At 45.1% G+C, this 26,381-nt stretch overlaps 1 protein-coding gene across 4 annotated transcripts in view; it reads left to right on the top strand.

Moving 5' to 3' along the window:
- The window catches only part of myripb (myosin VIIA and Rab interacting protein b), a 175,621-nt gene that overhangs the window by 136,787 nt on the left and 12,453 nt on the right, over positions 1–26,381 (top strand). Inside the window, exons 4-14 of one of the 4 annotated variants that reach the window (XM_064941845.1) lie at positions 639–775; positions 14,905–14,985; positions 15,326–15,423; positions 15,689–15,769; positions 15,863–16,030; positions 19,060–19,234; positions 19,540–20,210; positions 20,632–21,399; positions 21,952–22,005; positions 25,387–25,578; positions 25,919–26,080. In XM_064941845.1, the coding sequence (XP_064797917.1) occupies positions 639–775; positions 14,905–14,985; positions 15,326–15,423; positions 15,689–15,769; positions 15,863–16,030; positions 19,060–19,234; positions 19,540–20,210; positions 20,632–21,399; positions 21,952–22,005; positions 25,387–25,578; positions 25,919–26,080 (2,587 nt within the window). Of the gene's footprint in view, positions 1–638; positions 776–14,904; positions 14,986–15,325; positions 15,424–15,688; positions 16,031–19,059; positions 19,235–19,539; positions 20,211–20,631; positions 21,400–21,951; positions 22,006–25,386; positions 25,579–25,918; positions 26,081–26,381 lie in introns of all 4 variants that reach the window. The other 3 variants (XM_064941846.1, XM_064941843.1, XM_064941844.1) reach the window with 3 other exon arrangements.

Here is a 26,381-nt window from a genome sequence, read left to right as displayed (position 1 = left end):
ACACACATACACCCTCAATGCACAGTCAATACACACGGAAACATACACAATACACTCCAATGGCATTGGATCATCAGGTTAACAAGGTACTTATTCCAATAAAAGTGCTGGAGAGGGGCTGTGAATGGGACTGTTGACTGCTTGACTTGACTCCGTGACATAACACCAGGGGCTGGCTGTGTCTCAGGTGGCACCCTATTCCCTATATAGTGCCCTAATTTTGATTAGAGCACTATGGGTTTCCCTATTGCACTATGTAAGGGAAAAGGGTGCCATTTCAGATGCAGCCCATGGACGGAGAACAAGACAGCCAGCTCTCTCTCTCCCTGACTTTGTCTGTTCACAAGGGAAAGTGTTTCCCATGAAACGCGCAGCGTCGCCCGAAACCGATAAACTGTAGTTATCTCTCTGCCACGGTAATACAAAGGCATCAAATTAAACTTTGCGTTTTCTTAATGGATTTCATGATGTCGTGCCAAAGTTTGAGTCGGCCGCGATTAGAAGTTTTCCCCGGTTCCTTTGTGCCTTTTTTTCTCCATCCTCTTTACTCTGTGCCATGTTTAATTTCACCTGTGACTGACTCTCTCTCTCTCTCTCCCTTATCTCTCTCTCTCCCTCTTTCTTCTCCTCCTCTCCAGGATACTGAGGACCCAGTCTCTGGAATGGTACTATAACAACTTGAAGAGCCGCTTCAAGAGGTTCGGCAGTGCCAAGGTTCTGAAGACGCTCTACAGGAATCACATAGTGGAGAGAGGAGGCAACTCAGATCTACCAGGTACAGGAAATGTCTCTCTCTTTTGTCTCTTCCATGTACGGAACGGTGGGTGCATCCCAAATGGCACCCTTTTCCCTATATAGTGCAGTACTTTTGACCAGGGCCCTAGAAGTGCACTAAATAGGGAATAGAGTGTAATTTGGGACGCAGCGGGTGTCATTCCTCTAGTGTTGTGTTTTTTGATGTGATCGCTCTCTTCTGTATGGCCCACTCCTCAATGACTGCCTGACGTTCTCTGTTGGCTATGACGTCTCATTCATGGATCTCAGTTAGTAACTCAACTACAGGGGGCAAAAGGTCTCGCGTCAAAGAACCACACTCACTCAGTCCAACACGTCACGTGGACATTTATGTGGAGAGAAACTGAACCATTGCCTAACAGACATACACGCCCACGCTTCTCGTTTACACACACTGTCACACACACACACACACACACACACACACACACACACACACACACACACACACACACACACACACACACAGAATTTATTTCAGGACAGGGCTGTGTGTGAGTCACTAATGTTCCCAGACCAGAGAGCAGCAGGGAGCAGGAGAGAGACAACCAAATTCATGGTATAGGTAAGCTAGTCACTGACTCACTGAGCCAACTGATATCATGACATTGTGGCCGTTACATTGCATCAACCAATGTTTGTGAGCCACGCCATCGACCGCACAGTTGGACATCACACTGCTAAGTCACATTATGGGGTTTGCTCATGTTAACTACCTATCCAGGCGTAGTGTGATCTGGAAGGCAATGTCCAAGCACATCAAGACAGTCGTGAAGAGAACACGACAAACCTACCCCTTGGCATGGGTCCTCAGATTCTCAAAAGGTTTCACAGCTGCACCATCGAGAGCATCTTGAAGGGTTGCATCACTGCCTGGTATGTCAACTGCTTGGCCTCCCACCGCAAGGCACTACAGAGGGTAGTGCGTACGGCCCAGTACATCACTGGGGCCAAGCTTCCTGCCATCCAGGACCTCTATAACAGGCGGTGTCAGAGGAAGGCCCTAAAAATTGTCAAAGACTCCAACCACCCTAATCATAGACTGTTCTCTCTGCTACCGCACGGCAAGCGGTACCGGAGCGCCAAGTCTAGGTCCAAGAGGCTTCTAAACAGCTTCAACACCCAAGCCATAAGACTCCTGAACAGCTAATACAGCTAATCCTGAACACCTACCCAGACAGCTACCCAGACTATTTGCATTTATTTGCACCCCCCTCCCACTACGCTGCTGCTACTCTCTATTATTATCTATGCATAGCCACTTTAATAACCCTAGTGGTTAGAGCATTGGGCCAGTAACCAAAAGGTTGTTGGATCGAATCCCCGACCTGAGAAGGTAAAACACTCTGTCATTCTGCCCCTGAACAAGGCAGTTAACCCATTGTTCCCCGGTAGGCCGTCATTGTGAGTAAGAATTTGTTCTTAACTGACTTGCGTCGTTAAATAAAGGTAAAATAAAAAATGACCTCAATTATCTCGACACCGGTGTCTCCGCACATTAACACATTGACTCTGTACCGGTACCCCCTGTATATAGACCCGCTATTGTTATTTACTGCTGCTACTTAATTATTTGTTATTCTTATCTTATTCTTATCTCTTACTTTTTTTAGGTATTTTCTTAAAACTACATTGTTGGTTAAGGGATTGAAAGTAAGCATTTCACTGTAAGGTCTACACCTATTGCATTCGGCGCATGTGACAAATACAATTTGATTTGATCTGCATTGTAGTCAGCCTGGAATGCAGCCATTTTGTTTGTTTGACCTCACACCCTACTGGACCACAATTATTTGAGTCAACATGGTTTCCACATCATTTCACCGTACCTTGTGGAAATGATCACGTTCCATCAGTGTTGCATCACTCAATTAATGTTTCTTGACAACTCAAATATCAATCATGACTGGATGTTGATCTGATGTCTTTGCCCAGTGGCATGGTCATGGATGTTAGAGTAACGATTGGGCAACGTTATCTCGTGGTTGTGCGAACGTTATAAAGTTATTTTACATAAGCGTTTATTGTGCCACACTACCCCATGAAGGCTATGTTGCTTGTGCTGTAAAACATTATCATGCATGCGTTTCGGTAATGGTTATCGTGCTGTTGTGGGAATGTTATCGTAGCATTGTGCTGTTTGTGTAAACCTAGATAGCTTTAAGTAGAGTGTCTTTTTTTTTACTGTGTGGTGCTAGCTCTGTCTGACCTTTACCCTCAGGCCACACTGAGGCTAGAGAGCACAGGCCTCGAGGACATGCACGCATGAAGGCACACACACGTGCGCACACGTCCCGAGAACAACATCCATCATAGAAGCTCTGCAGCAGTGTTCTTGTAGGTCACACGTGTACACATTTCACTTTCACCGCGTACGGCAGACATGGAAGGTACAAATAACAAATACCTCACGTTTATGTTCCAGCCATGTTGGAGTGAAGGTCACATTATTCTCAAGGGGAAGTGTTGGAGTTAAAGGGATAGTTTGTCCAAATTTTGAATTCCCAGTAAGCAATCGAGGCCCCCCATCTTGCTGGTGTAGAGAAATGTTAGGATTTTGCCATGGCTAATGCTTAGGTCTTTTGCTCAAACAATATCAAAACAAATATGCTTGAGGCATCACTACAGACCTGGTTTCGATCCCAGGCTGTGTTACAGCTGGCCGTGACCGGGAGACCCATGAGGCGGTGCACAATTTTCCCAGCGTCGCCCGGGTTAGGGGAGGGTTGTGTTTGGCAGGGTTGTGTTTCGGAGGACCCATGGCTCTCGACCTTCGCCTCTCCCGAGTCCGTAGGGAAGTAGACTGTAACTACCAATTGGATATCATGAAATTGGGGAGAAAAAGAGGTAAAAGTACAAAAATTGTAATGTTTTTGGATTGGAAAATCCTCCGTGACTACCTAACTTTTATTTTGGTGATTGTTAGTTCTTAAATGTATGATTATTCCATGATCTTTTCGACATACTTCATAGCTGGTTTTAGTCATTTAAGTTTACACTGAAAGCGTTTTTCCATCTAGATTTTTTTTAAATAAAATATATATTTATACAGTATCATTCAAAAGTTCGGCGTCACATTTTTTGTCCATTTAAAATAACATCAAATTCCAAATCAAAACAAAGTGTATTTGTCACATGCGCCAAATACAACAGGTGTAGGTAGACCTTACAGTGAAATGCTGAATACAACAGGTGTAGGTAGACCTTACAGTGAAATGCTGAATACAACAGGTGTAGGTAGACCTTACAGTGAAATGCTTACTTACAGGCTCTGACCAACAGTGCAATTTCTAAAAAATGTTTTATTAAAAAAGGGTATTAGGTGAACAATAGGTATGTAAAGAAATAAAAACAACAGTAAGAAGACAGTGAAAAATACCAGTAGCAAGGCTATATACAGTAGTGAGGCTATATACAGTAGCAAGGCTATATACAGTAGAGAGGCTATATACAGTAGCGAGGCTATATACAGTAGCGAGGCTATATACAGTAGAGAGGCTATATACAGTAGCGAGGCTATATACAGTAGCGAGGCTATATACAGTAGCGAGGCTATATACAGTAGAGAGGCTATATACAGGCATCAGTTAGTCGGGCTGATTGAGGTAGTATGTACATGTAGACATGGTTCAAGTGACTATGCATGATATATATATATATATATATTTACCTTTATTTAACTATGCAAGTCAGTTAAGAACAAATTCTTATATTCAATGATGGCTTTGGAACAGTGGGTTAACTGCCTTGTTCAGGGGCAGAACGACAGATCTTTACCTTGTCAGCTCGGGGATTCAATCTTGTAACCTTTCTGTTACAAGTCCAACACTCTAACCACTAGGCTACCTGCCACTACTGTCTCTGAATAACAGAGAGTAGCAGTAGGGTAAAAGAGGGTTTGGCGGGTGGCGGGTGGCGGGACACAATGCAGATAGCCCGGTTAGCCAATGTGCGGGGGCACTGGTTGGTCGGGCTAAATGAGGTAGTATGTACATGAATGTATAGTTAAAGTGACTATGCATATGTGATAAACAGAGAGTAGCAGCAGCGTAAAAGAGGGGTTGGGGGGGGCACACAATGCAAATAGTCCGGGTAGCCAGGAGTCTTATGGCTTGTGGGTAAAAACTGTTGAGAAGCCTTTTTGTCCTAGACTTGGCACTCCGGTACCGCTTGCCATGCGGTAGTAGAGGGAACAGTCTATAACTGGGGTCTTCTTCTGACACCGCCTGGTGTTAAGGTCTTGGATGGCAGGTAGCTTAGCCTAAGCTGATCAGAAATACAGTGTAGACATTGTTAATATTGTAAATGACTATTGTAGCTGGAAATGTCAGATTTTTTTAATGGAATATCTACATTTATCAGCAACCATCACTCCTGTGTTCAAATGGCACGTTGTGTTAGCTAATCCAAGTTTATAATTTTAAAGGCTAATTGATCATTAGAAAACCCTTTTGCAATTATGTTAGCACAGCTGAAAACTGTTGTTCTGATTACAGAAGCAATAAAACTGGCCTTTAGACTAGTTGAGTATCTGGAGCATCAGCATTTGTGGGTTCAATTACAGGCTCAAAATGGCCAGAAACAAAGACCTTTCTTCTGAAACTCGTCAGTCTACTCCAGTTCTGAGAAATGAAGGCTATTCCATGCGAGAAATGGCAAAGAAACTGAAGATCTCGTACAATGCTGTGTACTACTCCCTTCACAGAATAGCACAAACTGTCTCTAATCAGAATAGAAAGAGGAGTGGGAGGCCCCAGTGTACAACTGAGCAAGAGGACAAGTACATTAGAGTGTCTAGTTTGAGAAACAGACGCCTCACAATTCCTCAACTGGCAGCTTCATTAAATAGTACCCGCAAAACACCAGTCTCAACGTCAACAGTGAAGAGGCGACTCCGGGATGCTGGCCTTCAAGCAGAGTTGCAAAGGAAAAGCAATATCTGACTGGCCAATAAGAAGAAAAGAAAAGATGGGCAAAAGAACACAGACACTGGACAGAGGATTTCTGCCTTGAAGGCCAGTATCCCGGAGACGCCTCTTCACTGTTGACGTTGAAACTGGTGTTTTGCTTAACACTTATTTGGTTACTATATGATTCCATATGTGTTTTTTTGTTGTAGTTTTGATGTCTTCGCTGTTATTCTACATTGTAGAAAATAGTAAAAATACAGAAAATCCCTTGAATGAGCAGGTGTGCATTTTTTGGGGACAAAAATTCAAAAATAAAGTTAGTATTTGCAGAAATTTTTGTCCCCCAAAAATGTGTCAAAATCTTGTTCTTCTTACAGGGTAAGGAAACCATTACGCCCTTTTGTAATTTGGGTGAACTATCCTTTTAAAATGGCAATGGAGGTAAAACCTAACCTTCATTCACCTGTGATCTATTACTTTCAAATCATATCTGCTCTTTCTTAAAGAAGTTAGATTTTTCCTCTAGTTTGTCAAAAACTCTTCAACTCAAACCAATAGCTACAGTCAAATCGAGTTACATTATATAGTTCTTTATGTCAATAAAATGATACCAACCATGAAATAATGGAGCAACGTTGTGTTTGTTTAATAAAGGGAATTATTTCGATAGGCTACATTACTTGAAGGATTCCTTTACATTTTGTATTCAATGTGGGCTCAAAAAATATACTTCTAAGTAAACATCAAGGTCTGTGTCCCAATTCCATTTCAATTCCAGTCAATTCAGAAAATAAACCAAGGGCCTCTTGAGTTGTGCAGCGAACCAAGGCACTGCATTGCAGTTTTGCAGCGTCACTACAGCCTGGGGTTCGATCCGGGAGTCCCATAGGGCGGCGCACAATTGGCCTAGCATCGTCCGGGTCAGGAGATGGTTTGGCTGGGGGGGGGGGGGCTTTACTTGGCTCATCATGCTCTAGCGACTCCTTGTGGTGGTGCCAGGCGGCTGCAAGATGACTCGGTCGTCAGGCGAAAGGTGTTTCCTCCGACACATTGGTGCGGCTAGCTTCCGGATTAAGCGAGCGGGTGTTAAGAAGCGCAGCTTGGCGGGTCATGTTTCGGAGGACGCATTACTCGACCTTTGCCTCTTCCGAGCCCGTTGGGAATTGCAGCGATGAGAGAAGATCGTAATTGGATCGCAATTACAACAACAGTTGAAATGGAATTGAACCCAACCCTGATGGACTCTGGTCAAAGATAGGGCACTATATAGGGAATAGGGTGCCATTTGGGACACTCACCAAGCTTCCGGAAGCATACAAAACGTCTTTATCCAGTATTTCTACAGCCCCAAGGCCTTGACCCATTGTGGGTACTTATTGACAATCTCTTCCCTTTAAATCTGGTATACGAGAAGGGGGAGGGGGGAGCACATTCAGAATGGCGAGGAGGACATTCTCAGGGACAAACGCACGCACATACACAAACGCACTCACACATATGCACGCATGCACACACACCAGAGGAAAATAAAGCCGTAACTCATGCATACTTTGTTTAGAAGAGAACTCATGTTAACATCCCTTGTCTCAAACACACATGCGCACCCCCCACTTCTCCCCATTCGTCCGTCATTCCATCAGCCAGCTAGTCAGCCAGTCAGTACGGTTTGATGCAGTGTGTGTTTCTAACTCTGAAGCTGTATAATCTGCTCAGCTCATCTGAAATGGGAGCCCAGCGGCAGCTAGCAGCTAATCCTATTACCGCCTTGTGTGATGTAAGAGTGGCAGTAAGAGGAGAGGAGGAGAGGGAAGGGCAGGAGAAGAGAGGAGAGAGGATCACAGAGGGACAGCTGGAAAGACAGATTGGGACAGGAGGGCTTTTTTTGGACTGTATGGGGGACACACATACATTGGAGCTGATTGGACCAATAGCCATCCAGCAGTCACATGGACACACAGACAGAGTGGAGCTGATTGGACCAACTGCCACCAGTCAGGGGGACACACCGTCACCAGTCAACACAACAGCACTGGAGCTGTGAAACTCCTAATGCTTCAAACAGTGATATAACTGCTGCCATGACTAGTTTCTGTTCCGGTAGACTGGCTAAGAAAATGCAGTTGCCCTATTCCTGTTATAACTACCATTATTGGTACCACGGCTAACAGTAGGCCTAATGGCCATGGCGGATACTCTTAACAATATGGCTCAATCAACTCATCCCTTGAAAGGAGCAATCTGGGATTAGTATATCCATTTTAGAAATTGTGTATATATAGCCATTAATTTAAAAAATGTTTTATAAAAGCTTATAAAAGCCTCATTCCTCTGCTGTTGTTCTTTGAATCGCAGATTGCCCCTTTAATCTCAGTGTGCTATACAATAGTAATACTCCCTAACTCCACACACTCTAACAGATCAGGCTGATGGGGGGGAACAATGGCATCTGGATGATGAGATGTTGAGGGCAGATAAAACTGTTCCCACAGCAGGAACTAATCACTCAGAGGACAAAGTGGCCATTGCAACGGAGGGGATTACTAGCCAGCAAGACCAGCAGCGGCACCACCACCCCACCCTGACCGAGCAGCATCGCCACTCTCTTCCCTCCCCCATTATGCTTGCTGAGCAGCAGCCTTAACACTAGCTGTCTGCTAATATTACACAAGGATTACCCCCTCCAACTTCAGGGATTAGGACCATCTAGACTGGGTCCATTGGCTGGCCAGTGGTGGATGAAGAGGGTGTTTGTGTATAAAAGAGATTGTGTGTGTGTGTGTGTGTGTGTGTGTGTGTGTGTGTGTGTGTGTGTGTGTGTGTGTGTGTGTGTGTGTGTGTGTGTGTAAGGGGGGGGGGGTAAGAAAGAAAGATTGTGCATGTGTTTGGGGGGTTATGTAATGTCAAAGACATTGATCTGTCAGTAGCCATCCGTCAGACATTTTACGAGGTTTAAGGACAAACACACACACCTCTCTCTCACACACAAACACACACACACACACATAGTGTATGACAGAAACGTTGTCAGTGTCAGAAGAGATTTAACAGTTTGAGAACAGAACAGAAATCCCCTCTCTTCTCAAGCCCTAATGGATGCTGTAACGTCTCATGAGCTGCAGTGCCCCTGGTGGCCAGTATGTTACACTACAGCATGCAGCAGATGGAGGAGTCAGTTGTACTCCCAGTCTGTGCATTTATCTATCTCTCTCTCTCTCTCTCTCTCTGTCTCTCTCTCTCTGTCTCTCTCTCTGTCTCTCTCTCTCTCTCTCTCTGTCTCTCTCTCTCTCTCTCTCTCTCCCTCTTTCTCTCTCTCTCACTGCCCTTCCTCCTGCTGCTGGAGGAACTTCAGCTTTGAGTGCTCTTTACTGACAGGACACACACCCTCTTTCTCTCGCTCGCTCACTCACGCACACAAACACACACACACAGACCGGTGCTGTCGTCTGCAGGGTTGTCATGGTAATATCGAGTGATTCCTCTGCCGATCCTTGAGTGGAAAAAAGGTAAGACCGTGGTCAGTGAGAGGAAATGAAATAGGAACAGGGAGGAACACAAAGGAGATGGTTATCTCTTTCCATCTCTCTATAATCATTTGACATGAGTAGGGCCCTGTGTTTTGGTTAGTCATGTCACATGGCCTTTTCCAGAAATGAGAATTGGGCCACAAGTGAAATGAATTGTCTGAGGATGGTGCTGGACCATCTGACATAAAAAGAAAAGGCGACAGTTTAAATTAAGGTTAAAATGCAGGTTATCTGGCATGATAAACCAAAACACAGGGCCCTAGACATGAGATGACATGAGCTTTCTGATTTGAGGAGGACACGCCCAGTAGAGGCGGGGAGGGGGATGGGCTCTGCCCAGTGTGAAGGCTTGGAGGGGCTAAATGATTGACAGGAGAGGGTCATAACAATGGCAATGCATGCTGTGGTGGATTGTCAAGTAGCATGTCATCAATCATGTGTTTTGTCATCTCATCAAATCGCCGAATAGAGCAGGTTCACCTTGCAGTGAAATGCTTACCTACAAGCCCTTAACCAACAATGCAGTTTTAAGAAAAAACAAGTGTTAAGAAAGTATTTACTAAATAAACTGAAGCAAACAATAAATAAATAAAAATGGAAAAAAATGAAAATAGAAAAGTAACAAATAATTCAAGAGCAACAATAAAATAACAGTAGCAAGGCTATATACAGGGGGTACTGGTACAGAGTCAATGTGCGGGAGCACAGGTTAGTCAAGGTCATGGGTACATTTGTGGGATTCCCCTGACTGTCTGCCTGGGCGGTGTGGTGTCGGGAAGTGGACATGTTGATGCTGTGAGAGATGACAGACAGGGTCCCCTGCAACTATGACACTGTTAGCTAATAGTTCTCACATCCTCAGCAAAGCACACACGCTCTCATCAGTGCTGCATGCATGCATGTCCGCGTGTGAGGGAGTGTATGTGAAAGAGAATGGGAGACCTAGAGAGAAGTTGTGTGTGAGAGAGATAAAGAGAAAAAAGGAGATAGAAACAATCAGAGAAGCGTTACTGTGTCTACTCTGTGGAACCACCTAAAATGCCAGTAAACAAGATGCCACATGGCCGCCATCTTGTGATCATGTTTGTTTGCAGGGTATTATTGTGGTACCCCTGCATGCTTAATTTCCTTCATTACACTCTTAGGGGGGAAAAGTGCCAAGTAGAACCATGTAGGGTTCTTCGGTTTGGTGCAAGGTTGAAACCTTTGCAGAGGGTTCTACCTGGAACTCTCTATGTAGGGTTCTTCATAGAACCCTCTGTGAACGGTTCCACCAGCCTTATTAGCGTTTAAAATGAAACTCTTTATGACAATACATGAAGTCAATCATAAGTACTCTCTTTGAGAGTCATACCCTAACACAGTGTGTTAGGAAACTCCTGGTTTTCAGGCCACATCTGGTCTGCAGTTCACGTTATGCTGACTTGCAAAGTGATGTGGAATCACCCACAACCTGCAGAATGACTACCAGGGTAGGGAAGATTTGATTAATGGGACTATCTAAACTAGGAAAACCATCTCAGTAATGGGTGCAATATGTATTACTTCTAACAGATTGGATTACTTTATAAAAATGTACATTATGTATCTTTATGGTAGCATAAGATCAATCAATGAACAAGCACAAACACAGACATTGAAACAAACAATTCTGAAAATCAACCTGTAATGGAGCATGCTGGGAAATATGATAATGATAGGTGTGGTTTTGAGGGTTTTTACTCCCTTCTTGCCTTCCAAAGAATATTCAAAGAACCCTTTCCTCCAAAAATAAATAAAAAAGATTATTGGTTGAACTCTTTGCCTAACAAAGAACCCTTCCTTGTCTTCCATAAAGGGTTCTTAGGAGCAAAAGTCAAAACTATTCTTTGTAAAAACCTATCCCTCCTCAAAGAACCCTTTTGGAACCCTTTTTTCTAAGAGTGTAGGACTCGGTTACCTCGGCAGTGTCATCGTATGTCCGTGTCCTACTAAATACATGATTACAGGCTTGATTTGTGCTGGGTGATATACTGTTTGTTGCTGTTGGCTGTCTCCTTTAAGTCAAATGTGCAGGCAGGCAGCCAAACACACACACACACACACACACACACCACACACGCACACATACACCCTGCATCTCAAACAGAGGAGAGAGAGAGAGGTCATGGAGTGGGGACTTAAACCATGCCCTGTGGTTGAGTTGGGAGACCACAATTCTCACGTATTACCCTAAGGATAAAACAAGCCATCGCATGGACAAACAAACTCCATAGATCAGTGGTGGGATGGATGAAAGATGACAGGAAGAGGAGGAACAGTAGAGGATGGTAAGGGAGGACACAGGACGGTGACGTGGATACAGATGGCATCGTTTGGAAGTTCTTGTCTTGATCAAAGAAGAACTGGAAGACCATTCCCACTGACCACACCCTCCGAGCCAGGAGGGGACTAAAACAGTGAAAACACAAGACAACTTGTCCTGTGCCCGACCAAGCAGAGTCCCATTACAGGCAGACAGACAGACCAACACAAGCAAGTCTAGTACTGTCTGATTGCCTAGCCTACCACTGCAGTTTCAGAGTCACTGCACACAGACACTCAGAGGACTCCTAGTGGCCTGCCTCGACTCCCACTGCCAGGCTCCGAGTGCTTCGTGTCACGGCTACAGCCGTTATAGCCCCAGTCCTTGCATGCACACACATAGTTCAGTCCTTCGGGGGCACAGGCTATGGCAGGGTGATAACTTCAGCTGTGACACAGTCATATTCCCAGAGCTGTGGCTCTAAGCTGCTAATTGGAGGAAGTTGATTTGTCCCTTGAGAGGAAGTAAGGAGTCGATGAAAGACCTCCTGGGATACATATCCGCCACCAAATGGCCCCCTGCGCTAAAGCAGGGTGGTTTATGAAGAGACGACGCTACACAGGCAAACACACACCCTGCATCTAAAACTGAGCAGAGGAGAGCGAGCGAGAGGCCCTGGGGTTGCGTTTAATGAAGCTGACCTGAAGGTCAGGGAGCTGACTTCAACCATGTGCTGTGGTTGGAGTTGTGGGGCCCAACGATTCTCACTTATTTATCAGAAGGATACAACAAACCATCAAATGCAAATGGGCAAACAAAGTCCAGAGAGTAGTGGTGGGATGGTAAAAAGATCACAGGAAGAAGAGGAGGAACCGGAGAGGAAGAGGAAGGTAGGGAGGACACCAGACGGTGATGAGGATACAGATTAGTGGTGCGCGAGGTCAGCTGTTTGTTCACCCTCCCGCAATTACTAATAATCCATCCACAACCGCCCTACTATATGTGGTAGGTCCACACCCGACCCTAACCTGCAAGTATAGACAATGCTCTATAGGCTACAGTCAAAGACTGCAGGACGATTTCTTGACGGGTGCAGTTTTTTTGTTGTTGCCTGATTTAGACACGTTTCTGCTTATAAGTAGGCTGTTTGTTAGTCAACGTGTCTAAAATTAGATACGTGTAGGTTCTCTTGTGTCCTTATATGAGAATGAGAAATCGTTCTCAACTAGCCTGCCTGGTTAAATAAAGGTGAAATGAAATAAAAATATATGTTGCCCTAGATGATAGAATGAATTCTTCAATCTAGTTGACATCGGTAAAGTTTTCTCTGTCGTCTTTCACGGGGCACAGACGTTTAGGGACTGGAGACAATAAAGCAACAAATGAAAAACGTGAAAGATGTTCTGTGCAAAATGTCCAAATGACATCGACTTGACCGGTTGTAAGAAAAAAATGAAAAACGCTGTGAAAACGTCTTTCTGATAAGATTTCACTTCGGCTTCCATGCAAATTTTATGTGGTTGAAATACTGTCAAGGTTCATGATGCTTTTACGATGAAGATGACACCTCTACAGATGGTATCTAACTGAGCATTGCATTCTCTCAAGATGCAGAAAGAAATCAATCATATTTCTTCACTCCTGTTCCCGAGTCCACATTTTGCCTACATTTGGTGAATAATTTTACTGCAAGAAATGCTTAGATCTGCAGTATTTATTATTAAGGCTATAGCCCTATTCACACGAGACAGAATGTGGGTTATTCCAGAGGCGCAATATTTTAGAATTATACATTTGGCGATGTTCAATTCATTCGCACAAAACATGTAAACAAAAGCATTCACTGTGAAAGTTGATAGATGTAGGCCATTCATATATAGGTTAAGCGCAGCCCTTCGTTCAATTTATCGAACCGGTTATTGTTTTCTTGCTTAAATCCTCGAGCAACACTTGTCAAACTCAGACATTTCTCTCAAAGCACAGGGATGTCGAATTGCACGGGACGAATATTATCAAATAACTAAGGCCTCATTCATAACACAGCTGGCACTTTTCCAAACATGATTTTTCTGGCCCTCCCTTTTCTTTATTTTCAACAGCTTTCGCAGCTTTTGTGTTATTGAATTAAACTTCGACAATGTCCTTTTTTCCCTCCGTGGATGTTGACGTGAACTTTTTCTGCCCTTCCCAAAAGCATTATTTGGAGATTGGCTGTGTAGGCTATTTGGCACACATACAGGTAAACCCTCAAGTTTAGGCTCATGCAGTAATACCAGATGGCCTACAATAATGAAAGAAAAACCTCAAGGTAGCCTATATAAATTGCGCAATAATTAGACATTTATGGATTTTCGAAGGTATTGTTTCTCTTCATTCAACCCGCCCGCCATGCACCCATCCTGCCTGCGTCATGAGTCCAGGAGTCCACCCGTATCGTTGGGAGTTCTTGTCTTGATCAAAGAAGAACTGAAAGACCATTCCCACTGACTACTCCCTAACCCTAACCCAAGCCAGGAGGGGACTAAAACTTTTAAAACACAAGGCAACCTGTCCTGTGCCTGACCAAGCAGAGTCCCACTACAGACAGACAGATAGATAGACCAACACAAGCAAATCTAGTACTGTCTCTTTGCCGGGCTCGAAATGTCACTGCAGTTTCAGCCTCACTGCACACAGACATCGTTCCTAGTGGCCTGCCGTGACTCCTGAGTGCTTTGTGTCACCGTGAAAGCCATCACAGCCCCAACACCCCCCCCCACACACACACACACACACACATAGTTAAGTCCTTCGGGGGCACAGGCTATGGCAGGGTGATAACTTCAGCTGTGACAACAGTCATATTCCCAGTGCTGTGGCTCTAAGCTGCTAATTGGAGGAAGTTGATTTGTCCCATGAGAGGAAGTAAAGAGTTGATGAAAGACCTCCTGGAGAAAACAGATAGCCCTATGGGACACGTCCGCCACCAAATGGCCCTCTGCGCTAAAGCGGTGTGGTTTATGAAGAGACGACACTAGACAGGCTAACACACAAAAAGGGTTCGCGGATAGGTTCAAATGAATTGAAGCCGTCGCACAGGTTCTCTGCTCTTTGCTCCTGTCTCATATCATTGCTCTCCTCTGCTGATGAGGGTGATGAGAGGTTCTCTCAGCGTGAGCCAAGGTTCCTCCCAGCACAACCGATGCTGACCTCTAACCTCTCCTCTGGCGGTCCCGTGTGGCTCGGTTGGTAGAGCATGGCCCTTGCGATGTCAGGATCGTGGGTTCGATTCCCGAGCTGGGGCTACCAGTATGATGATGTATGCACGCACGACTGTAAGTCGCTGTGGATAAAAGACTCTCTATATATCAGCTGTGTTGTTATTGTACCTGCGTCTCTGTGTCCCCCGCAGAAAGCAGTGTTCACGACGGGAGCAATGGCAACGATGGCAGCGTGTGTGGCAGTGACTCCACCTTCTACAGGCAGAGTGAAGGTACACAACCCCATATAGGTGGTGTCCTGGTCAAAAGTAGTGCACTACACAGGGGATGAATAAGCGTCATTTGTAGCATGTATATCCGTTTCAACAGGCTAGCACATTACATATACCCACCACATGACACAGCATTATCGTAGGGGCTGTTGTACTACACACCCACTGCGCGGTCCTCTTGGTCAAGAGGTCTGTGACCCTCCCAGTCGGCCACTTGTGTGTGAATCACCACAGCCCTGACATTAGCCTGTAAACAAACCACTTTGCTCTGCACAAGCAGATATATCTGTAATTAAATCTGCTCCTGAAGGGCTGCAAGTAAACGTGCGTTTGTTTGCAGGACACAGCATGGCAGAGACCCTCACTGTTGCCCTGCGTGTTGCTGAGGAGGCCATAGAGGAAGCCATCGCCAAGGCAGAGGAGTTTACTGACAGCTTGGTGAGACAATAGTCCTGGTGTGTGTGTGTGTGTGTGTTTGTTTCCCTCTCTGTCTCACTCTCTCTTTCTCTCTGTTTCGCTCAGATTCAGATCAGCTTTATTAGCATGAATGACAAGGCCACTGTTGCTAAAGCGACGTGAGATAATGACAACAATAACAGTAAAAAAATAAGTCATTTCTCTCTCACCATGTCTCTTTTTTGGGGGGGTTTTGGTGCTTGTTTTTCTGTAGTTCTGACCAGGCTTTGATGTCTCTGTGTTGCAGGAGAAGCAGAATGAGGCTCGCTACCTACGGGACCACAAAGAGGAGCTTATAGAGGAACTTGCCACGACCATCGTACAAAAAGTACGTTTAGAGTCTGGTGTGGAGTTTTCGGTCACATCTAACATTGCCCTCTCTCTCTCGCTCTTGCTCCGCTCCTCTCCTTTCCTCTCCCAGATCATCCAGAGGAGGAAGCGTTCAGAGATGCAGACAGAGTATGACTTTGTTTGGCCCCAGAGCCAGGGCCAGCCCCAGGGCAGTGAGATGTCCTCCCCCAGCCAGCCCCTTCACAGCACCCTGGCCCAGGCCAACCAGGCCCACCTCAAGAGTTCCTATTCCCTCTGGGTCAGTCTGGTTAGGAAGCCCTCACTACACTACACTACCTTACACTACGCTACCATGTACTAAGCTATGCTACACTACGCTACCATGCTCAACGCTACGTTACACTACGATATGCTATGGTTCACTACAATACGCTATGCTATGTTACACTGCACTACAGTACATTACACTACAGTACAGTACAGTACATTCTTAGGGCTGCAATCCTGTGACCGGGATCGATATGACAACAGCCAGTGAAAGTGCAGGGCGCCAAATTCAAAACAACAGAAATCTCATAATTAAAATTCCTCAAAACATACATGTATCTTATACCGTTTTAAAGGTACTCTTGTTGTTAATCCCACCACAGTGTCCGATTTCAAATAGGCTTTACAGTGAAAGCACCACAAACGATTGTTAGGTCACCATCAACTCACTGAAAAATTCTGCCATTTTTCCAGCTAAAGAAAAGTCACAAAAAGCACATATAGAGATAAAAATAATCACTAACCTTTGATGATCTTCATCAGATGACACTCATAGGACTTCATGTTAAACAATACATGCATGTTTTGTTTGGTAAAGTTCATATTTATATAAAACAATCTCGGTATACATTGGAACGTTACGTTCACTAGTTCCAAAAACATCCGGTGATATTGCAGAGAGCCACATCATTTTACAGGAATACTCATTATAAATGTTGATACATACAATTGTTAGACATGGGAATATAGATATACCTCTCCTTAATGCAACCTATGTGTCAGATTTCAAAAAAACTTTACGGAAAAAGCAAACCATGCAATAATCTGAGACGGCGCTCAGAAAAAATATAAAATATCCGCCATGTTGGAGTCAACAGAAATCAGAAATAACACTATAAATATTCCCTTACCTTTGATGATCTTCATCAGAATGCACTCCCAGGAATCCTAGTTCCACAATAAATGTTTGTTTTGTTCGATAATGTCCATTATTTATGTCCAAGTAGCTACTTTTGTTAGCGCGTTTAGTACACAAATCCAAACGCCCGTGCAGGTCCAGCCGAACGTGGGACGAAAACTTCAAAAAGTTATATTACAGGTCGAAGAAACTTGTCAAACTAAGTATAGAATCAATCTTTAGGATGTTATCATAAATCTTCAATAACATTCCAACCGGAAAATTCCATTGTCTGTGGAAATACCATGGAACGCAGGTTGCTATCATGTGAAATGCGCATGACCAGGACCTGGCTCTCTGCCAGACCACTGACTCAAAGAGCTCTCATCCGGCCCCACAATACAGTAGAAGCCCAATTCAAGTTTCTAAAGACGGTTGACATCTAGTGGAAGCCTTAGGAAGTGCAAAAAAAACAATATCCCACTGTGTATTCAATAGGGGCTGGGTTTTTACATTTAAGTCAAATGTTTGGGGCAATATTTCTCAAGTAAAAAAAAAAATTGTTGTCTCATGTTGACTGACAACATTTAATTGAAGAATCCCGTCCATAGTTTCCACTCATACTTGGAGTAGTTCTGTTGACCAATCACCGACAAAGGGGCGTATACTTTGTCTACTTAACTACGACTTGTTGTGTGCTTGAACATCTGAAAATAAACCCTGCTGAACACCAAAACTAACAAAAACCTAACCACAATTTGTCATAATATGTGCATCAACTGTTTTGAGTGGGAAGCATGCAACAAGCTTAAGCTCCACTACCTACACTACCCTACCCTTTGTCCTGACCATTCGACCTGACCCAGGAAAAACTGGGCTCTTAAATATAGCCTGTAGGTAGGGCCTGGAACTTTGGGGTATCCCTGGTCAGGGCAGGGAATTCTTGGCCTTAAGTGAGGAGATATGGGGACAGCCAGGGTTGAGTTCTGGCAAAGAACAAATGTAATTACTTTAAATGTGCTGGCAGATTTTCCCATGAATGGTCCTCTCCTGAGAGCTGTGTAACCTGTTTGTACCTGTGAGCTATACAGTAGCTTTCCAGGGAAACCTCTACACACGCGCGCGCGCACACACACACCTGGCAGTGTTTCACAGGGGAAGTCAGTGGGGACCTGGCTGAGATTTGTTATCGTCCCGTGTGTGTGAGGCAGGCGCAGCAGTGTGGAATCAAAGCTACGTTCCCAGCCCGTCTCCTGTCCCAGTCTGTCTGTTACACTCAACCATGATCAAAGTCCTGCAGAAATACACAGAGATTCTCCTCCACGTCCTGGCCCACAGAGGGATGGGTTCCCTTTATAAATGCTCTGCAAACACACACACATCCAGGCACACACACAGCACACACACACACAAAGCGTGCGCAGACACAAACACAGGCGCCCACACACACACGTTCACATACAGTCACACTTACTCACTCACACACACACACACTCTGCCTATGAATGAGCGCAGAGTGAGTGTGTGTGTGTGTGTGTGTGTGTGTGTGTATGTACGTCCGTAAGTAGAGATTTAGTAGTATTTGGTTGAGATTAGTTATTCATACACTGTTTTTTGTTTGTAATAGTAGTTCTCTGGTACCCAGATTGTAGTTCTCTGGTGCCCCCTGCAGACTCTTTATATGAATTACATCCATTGCACTGGCAGTGCATCCCTTAATGACACCCTATTCCCTATAGTATACTACTTTGTAGGGAATCGGGTGCCATTTGGGACGTAACCTGAAAGTCAGTCTTACAATGTACCAGGATGCCGGAAGAACACAAACTCCAGTTGCCATTTACATCACAATACCTTCTGAGATGTTTACCAAACGACCAGTTCAGTTGGATCAGTGAAGACCAGGCTGTGGTCAGTGGTATCCACATTGCCACCCAAACAAACCAAGCTTATCTTTTGTACCTAAGCTGGAACTGGAGTGTGGGGAAAATTCCTCCCCGGAACAAAATGTTGCCACTGTGCCTGTTACATTTTAAGCTTTCCTTGGCTGGTAGGCCCAAAATTCATCATTCTGTGTCACCTTTTCAGCACTTGTTGTTTTTAAAGTGTTGTAGTCTATCATTTACGTGTGTGTGTGTGTGTGTGTGTGTCTGTGCGCACAGAGGTCGCGGTCTGCGTTCTCCCTGACCAGTGACGATTCTCCAGAGAAGAACACCGAGGCACTAGTAGGGGCGGGGGGAGGTGGAGGGGTACAGGACTATGCCTCTCTGAAGAAGGAGACCGCCAGGGCCTCCTCACTGCCCAGCTGGAAGAGTGTGGACCGCCTGGACAACTCCAGTAAGTAAGACACACACTGAAACATGGATCCCTGATACAGTCGCGCACACACACATATTAGAGACGCCCAGAGCAGAATCCTCCGTATTGTCGCACAATATAACGCTCTACGCTCAACCCAGAGAGACAAGTCCATACTGTCACGTTTCACATGCAAAGACACGTCAGTACTGTCACGTCTCTCTGTACAGTCAAACATGTTACATGCAACAGGACAATTCCATACCGTTGCACTCCCAGGAAGAATGCTGTGTTTGTCACCTACGTAAAGCTCTAGATATGTTTATCTGTGCCTGTATGTACAGGTGCGTCCTCGGTGCTGCAGAGCCCGGACGGTAACTGGATCGCTCTGCAGAGCTCTCAGCACTCCCGTCCCAGCCTGCTGACCAAGAGAAAGTCTCTGGTGTTCAGCGTCCTGGAGAAAGAGTCCGACGTGGTCTCGGCCTACGACGAGATGGGCCCCGAATCCGACCAGGAGGACGACAAGGGGGGCTGGGGGGCCGCGCTGCGCCAGTTCCAACGGAAACTCTCCGACGAGACGTACTACACGGACTCCCAGCACGACCCTGAGTGGACATACACCCCGGTCCACCTCCCGGTCACCTCGCCCTCCTCGGGCCAGTACACCAACACCGAGACCCTCAACTCTGACTCAGAGTGTTCCTCTGTACCCCCCACCCGACCCGGCAAACCCCTCCAGAACGTAATGAAGAAGACAGGCCCTAACCAGGACCCGTATCTTCATCCCCAGCAAGCTCAGTACCACCATCATCAGCATCAACACCAGAACCTCCCTTTGTACTCGCTCCACCCGGAGGCGCTGGATGTGAACTTTAACCCCAAGGTGACTGAGGACAGTGGGCAAAGCAACCACGCCAGGAGGTCGCGGAGACGCAGGAAGAGCAAGAGGGAGCTGGCGGTGAACCAGGCCCACGCACAGACACACACACAACCGCTTTATTCGTCATCTGCACAGGTGGGAGGACATTCACTCACAAAGCCTTGAGGAAGGTTTTACTTGCAATGACTGTGATATGTGGTTGTCTTATCTAGCTTGGTTGAATGCACTGACTGGAAATCTCTCTAGATGACAGTGTGTCAATGTAAATATATGGCACGTGTAGCAGCTTCGCCAATCTCTTCACATTGGCAGTAGTAGGTACAGAGTTGTTTTAATCACCTTTACTACACCTCATTGTAGTTGTTATAAATCTCAACAACAACAACAGAAAAAAAGTGTAGTCCTTTAGTCAACCCTCATGAGACTGTTGTGAAACATTAGTACACCACTAGGTGGCAGGAAAGGACAATGCTTTTTCATATGGAAGGAGATGAGCATGAAGGTCTCCCTATTGCTCTCTCTTTCATTCTGTCTTTCTCTCCATCTCCGCCCGTAGGAGAACAGTTTCCTGCTGAACGCCCTGCTGAAGAGTGGCATGAGTGAGGAGATGCCTGGGCCTGACGTGGGGCCCGTGCCCGAGACCTCCTCTGCGGTCATGACCCCCGAGCCCAAGAACCAGGACACTGTGGCCCCTAGCTCTGCGGCCCCCAGCTCCCCTAACTTCATGGCCCCTGCTCCTGGCCCCCTGTCTCCCAGCAGCTCTGGGCCCGGCTCGGGAGACACACTGGAGCAGGAGCTCTACTCCAAACTGGGCCAGCTGGTAGGACGAGCCAGCAGCGAGGAAGTAGCGAGCTCGTCCGAGGATGAGCCAATCAAAAGTCCCGTAAAGAGAGACAGAGAAAGTGACAGACAGAAAGAGAAGCTGAGGCAGATTGAGAGGGAGCGAGATCCCCAGAGACAGAGTGAGAGACAGAGCAGTAAAAGTAAGGATAGGACGAAGCGAGAGACGTTTGAGTCAGTGAACGGGCCGGAACTGAAAAAGAGAGAGCGACTAAGGGAAAGTCTGACATTGAGACAGGAGGAGAGAGTGAAGGAGAGGAGGTTGGAGAGAGGAGGAAAGAGTTTGGAAGAGAAAGTAGATGGCAGGGAAAATAAGACAGTGGAGAAGAACAGGCAAAGTAAGAGACTACAGAGAAAAGAGGTGGACAGAGAGACCGAAAGAAAGGGGAAAGAAGTGGAAGACCGAAACGAAAAGACAGGATCCACGCCCTCCTCGCCTGCAATTACTCCATCTATCCAGGAAGGGGTGCTGTGTGACGGACAGGTGAGCAGAGAGAGGCAGAATAGGAGGTCTTTGTTTCATATTTAGCTTTAGCCATAGAGTTGGAAAGAGGGCCAAATCTAAGGATAGGGATATGGATACTTGGATAGGGATGTTTGACCCAAAGCCTGTTTTAGCATGGGAAAAGATAGGAGATGAGCTCTGTAGTACATCTCTATGGCTTTAGCCTATCATACATGACCTGTATGTCCTGTTTGTGTCGTCACCTAAACACCGCAGGCGGCTACCCTGAGTTATCTTTACTCTTATCTTAAACTCTCTGTTTCTCCTTTATCTCATTTCTCTCGGTCACTCCTTTATTTTCCCTCCCTTTCTTCTGGCTGTACCTTCTACTCATCACTAACCTCTTCCTCCCTCCTCGCCTACCCGTTCTCACCTCTTCTCTCATCCACATCTTTCTGTGACATCCGTGTCCCACATCTGTCTTTCTCCCGTTTCTCTCGATATCTCCTCCCCCCCCTGTCTCCCTTTCTCCTTTGTCTTTCTGTCCGTCCATCTGTCCGTCCGCGCATGTCTGTCTGTCGCGAGAGACAGAATGGGGTGGAACTACAGCAGAGGCTACAGTTGCTCTCCTCTCTCTTACAGCAGGTGAGATTTACTGTCTCTATAACACAGTCAGTCAGGACATCACACATACACACACACACACACACACACACACTTGTATGCGACATGACTAACCACAGTCCCAACCTTAACATTCACGTGATGCAACCCCAAAACAATCAAATTAATCAGATTGCTGTGGTGGACAACACACACTAACACACACTCACTTCATCTATCTGATGATTCACTTCTTACAATTCTTAGACACTCTGTCACCAGTAAGGCATCATCAAGTGAAACATGGTTGTTTTGTCAGGGGCCATCGTGATATTAGTCACGCTCTCTCTCTGATTTACTTCAGTTGTGTCATAAATGGCACCCTACGACCTATATAGTTCACTACTTTTAACCAGTGCGTGTAGGGAATAGTGTACTATTTGGGACATAGGTTTGCTCTTATCTAGATGTGGTCTATTTTAGAGACTTCTGGACACAATCAGGTATAATGGTTATTCAAAGCCACTAGATGGAGTCATGAGTGAAAAGCTGATGGGGCTGTATTCAATTTAGACATAAAAGGCCGACTGCATTAGCTTGTACCCTTACGGAAAAAACACATGATTTCATATGTGGAAATCACATTAATTCCTGTGAAATTGTCACGTTTTGCCTAATGTCTAATTTTATTTCACGTGATGTTTCACATGTGGATTTTCACGTTATCACATAACCTTTCACATGTGGTTTTTGAACACTTCTCATGTGATGATATTTCATATGAAGTTTCAAGTGGATATTTTTCACATGAGATTTCACAGGTGATGCCCTGCAAATTAAAATGTGTCGTTAGGATGTCTCCGGAACATCACGCAATCGCAGTGTTTTCAACTTACATATTTGACACACTTTGACATACTGTGCTCTCAGGAAGTATTCACACCCCTTGACTTATTCCATCAAACATTGGTTGCAAATTGTTGGTCACTGGCCTAAACACAACACGCCATCATGTAAAAGTGTAATTATGTTTTTAGACATTTTTACAAATTAATAAAAAATGAAAAGCTGAAATGTCTTGAGTGAATAAGTATTCAACCCCTTTGTTATGGCAAGCCTAAATACGTTCAGGAGTAAATATTTGCTTAACAAGACACATAATAAGTTTCATGGACTCACTATGTGTGGAATAATAGCATTGAACGTGTTTTTTGAATGACTGCCTCACCTCCGTACCACACACATACAATTATCTGTCTGGTCCCTCAGTCGAGCACTGAATTTCAAATTTGAATATCTCACGAAGAAGGTACCTATTGGTAGATGGATATTTTTTTTTAAAGCAGACATTGAATATCCCTTTGAGCACAGTGAAGTCATTATCAATACACCGTGTCACTAAAACGATACAGGCATCCTTCCTAACACAGTTGCCAGAGAGGAAGAGAACTGCTCAGGGAATCACCGTGAGGCCAATGGTCACTTCAAAACAGTTTGCGTTTAATGATTGATCAACAACATTGTAGTTACTCCACAATACGAACCCAATTGACAGTGAAAATAGGAAATCCTGTACAGATAATAATCTAAAACATGCATCCTGTTTGCAACAAGGCACTAAAGTAATACCGCAAAAAATATGGCAAAGCAATTCACTTTTTGTCCTGATTTGGAGCAAATACAAGAAAATACATTACTGAGTACCACGCTCCATTTTTTCAAGCATATTTGTGGCTGCATCATGTTATGGGTATGCTTGTAATGGTTATGGACTGGGTAGAAGAAAAACAGAATGGAGCTAAGCACAGTCAAGATTCTAGGAAAACCTAGTTCAGTCTGCTTTCCACCAGACACTGGGAGATAAATAACCTAAAACATAAATCTACACTGGAATTGCTTACCAAGAAGACAGTGAATGTTGCTGAGTGGCCGAGTTACAATTTTGATTTAAATCTGCTTGAAAATCTATGGAAAGGCCTGATAAAAATGGTTAGCAATGATCAACAACCAATTTCACAGAGCCTGAACAATTTTGAAAATAATAATGGGCAAATGTTGCACAATCCAGGTGTGGAAAGCTCTTATAGACTCACCCAGAAAGACTCACAGCTGTAATCGCTGCCAAGGGTGCTTCTACAAAGCACAGGTAAAAATATATGGCAAATAGAAATCAAACTGGGTGGTCTACAGGGATAGATGGGAGGGGTTGAGGGTAGCTGAAGGATGGGATTAAAAACAAACAAAACATAACTATTGGAAAATACATTTTGTCCGTAAAATGTATATTATATGTATAAGCTGTTATAAGTTGGATGCAGTTTCTAAAAGCGCTTTCTAAACACATATGTCGCAGTAGGAAATGGAGCCGTGGGTTGGAGCCGTGTGATAATGATGTATATTGGTAATGTACTATAGGTGACGGCCAAAACTCCGGCTCCCATTACCCATCTACGTACTCAGTCGGTACCTGAAATCTTTCCCTCTCGCTCTTTGCTCTCTAAGTCACCTCTGAGTGTTCAAAAGGAGCCGCCTCTCATCTCCTCTCGTCTCCCACTCGAGTGTCACCCCTTACCACCCACACTATACACACTTCCTTTCAAGCCCACGTACGTCGCTAGCTAGCTAACGAGTCTTAAAAAGAGAGAGAGAGAAAGGGGTGTGGATCAATGCACTTGTTAGTCCCACAGATCAAAGCTTCAAGCCAAGGATTATCTCATTAGTGAATTACATCGATCTCTCTCCTTCTCCCTCATCCCTCTCACCTTTTCATCCATTCAGATGTACTTGTTTGTACTTTACACCTGGGGTGTTGTTTGTTATTCTTGTCGGTTCGAGACTGCACTTTCACTTATCGTGTTTTCTCACATGTTCTACTTTTCTAGTGGTTTGGTAGAGGAAAATGTAAATACAGTAATTGTAACTCTGTTAGGTAACCCTACCATGACCTGGAATCTAGTAATAAAGGTCAACAGCTCCCCTCCTCTTCCACATGAAGCGTCACACTCTTCGTCCTCCACCTGATTGCTCCTTGCAGGTTGACATGAGTCGTGACGATGTGTGTGTGTGTGTGTGTGTGTGTGTGTGTGTGTGTGTGTGCGTGTGTGTGTGTGTGTGTGTGTGTGTGTGTGTGTGTGTGTGTGTGTGTGTGTGTGTGTGTGTGTGTGTGTGTGTGCTGCACTGATTGGAGGTGTAAAAGCTCTGTGTGTCATTGAAGACCATGTTGTTAACATCTCACTTGGACCCTGTTACGACTCTCCTCTTGACTGTTCCATATTTGTTTGTACCCACTAATGATAGTCATGTTCGTGCCTGTGTGTGTCTGACTCGTATCTCTGTGTGTGTTGTGTGTCTGTTTCTATGTGGCATGTCTTTGTGTGTGTGTGTGTCTTGACGTGTGTGTGCACATGTGTGTGTGTTGAGCAGAAGTACTCGGCCGCATCGCTGTGCAGTATCACCACAGAGGTACTGAAGGTGCTCAACGCCACAGAGGAACTGATTGGTGAGGCGGGGGGCGATAGTGTCACCCCCTCTGAGTGCATGAGCGCGTCTGAGTCCTTCCTCAGCAACTTAGAGACCAGGAAGCTGGACCAGAAACTCACCAAGATGGAGGAAAACGTAAGATCCAGTGCCTACATACATCTTGATGTTGGTGGTCACTATCTGGCCATGCTAGAAAGGACCAAATGCAGCGCTTTCTAAACCCTAAACTTCATCCTTATCTTAACCTCCACCATAACCCTAGATAAAAAAATTGTCAATAGCGTATGTGTACTTGCTCATCTGAACTCACTATCTGAGCCACGTTTGTCCATCTTAGCATGACCATATAGTGACTAACACCTTTAAAGACTAAACAAGAAAGGCCCAAGGATAGAGCCCTGTGGCTCCCCAACATTGTTATGCTCAGCACCTGTGCCCATTGACCTTTCCTGTAACACGTGACTTGTCCCTGTAGGTGTACATGGCTGCGGGGGCGGTGTACGGCCTGGAGGGGGCACTGGGGGACCTGGAGAAGGTGGCCCGAGGCATCAGCAGTGGCACCTCAGACAGAGACCTGGCCTTCCTGGAGGACCAGGTAGCCACTGCTGCCGCCCAGGTGCAGCAGTCTGAGCTCCAGGTAGGGGGTCCATTCATATCCAAACGCCCAGTTGTTTCTATGACTGCATTCCATGATGATTACATTGCAGACGCAGGTCAGATGTGATGCTTGCCCAACTGTGCAGTTGATGACGTGGCAATGTGTTGGGGATGGAATGCAACCAATGTTTGATGGTCCTGTAAGAATGCAGGTTTTAATGTGGAGACTGGAGAGAATGTGGCAATGTGTAATTGTATTCTAATGGTGTCTTCTAAATTAACCTGATTCATTCATTCATTAAATTAACCTGAGCCTTGATGTACTCTACACTACATCTACA

This window comes from Oncorhynchus masou, chromosome 28 (genome assembly GCF_036934945.1).
Source record: "Oncorhynchus masou masou isolate Uvic2021 chromosome 28, UVic_Omas_1.1, whole genome shotgun sequence".
Lineage (NCBI taxonomy): Eukaryota > Metazoa > Chordata > Actinopteri > Salmoniformes > Salmonidae > Oncorhynchus > Oncorhynchus masou.
The sequence above is the reverse complement of the archived record's forward strand: the minus strand, read 5'-3'. Positions and strand labels throughout refer to the sequence as shown.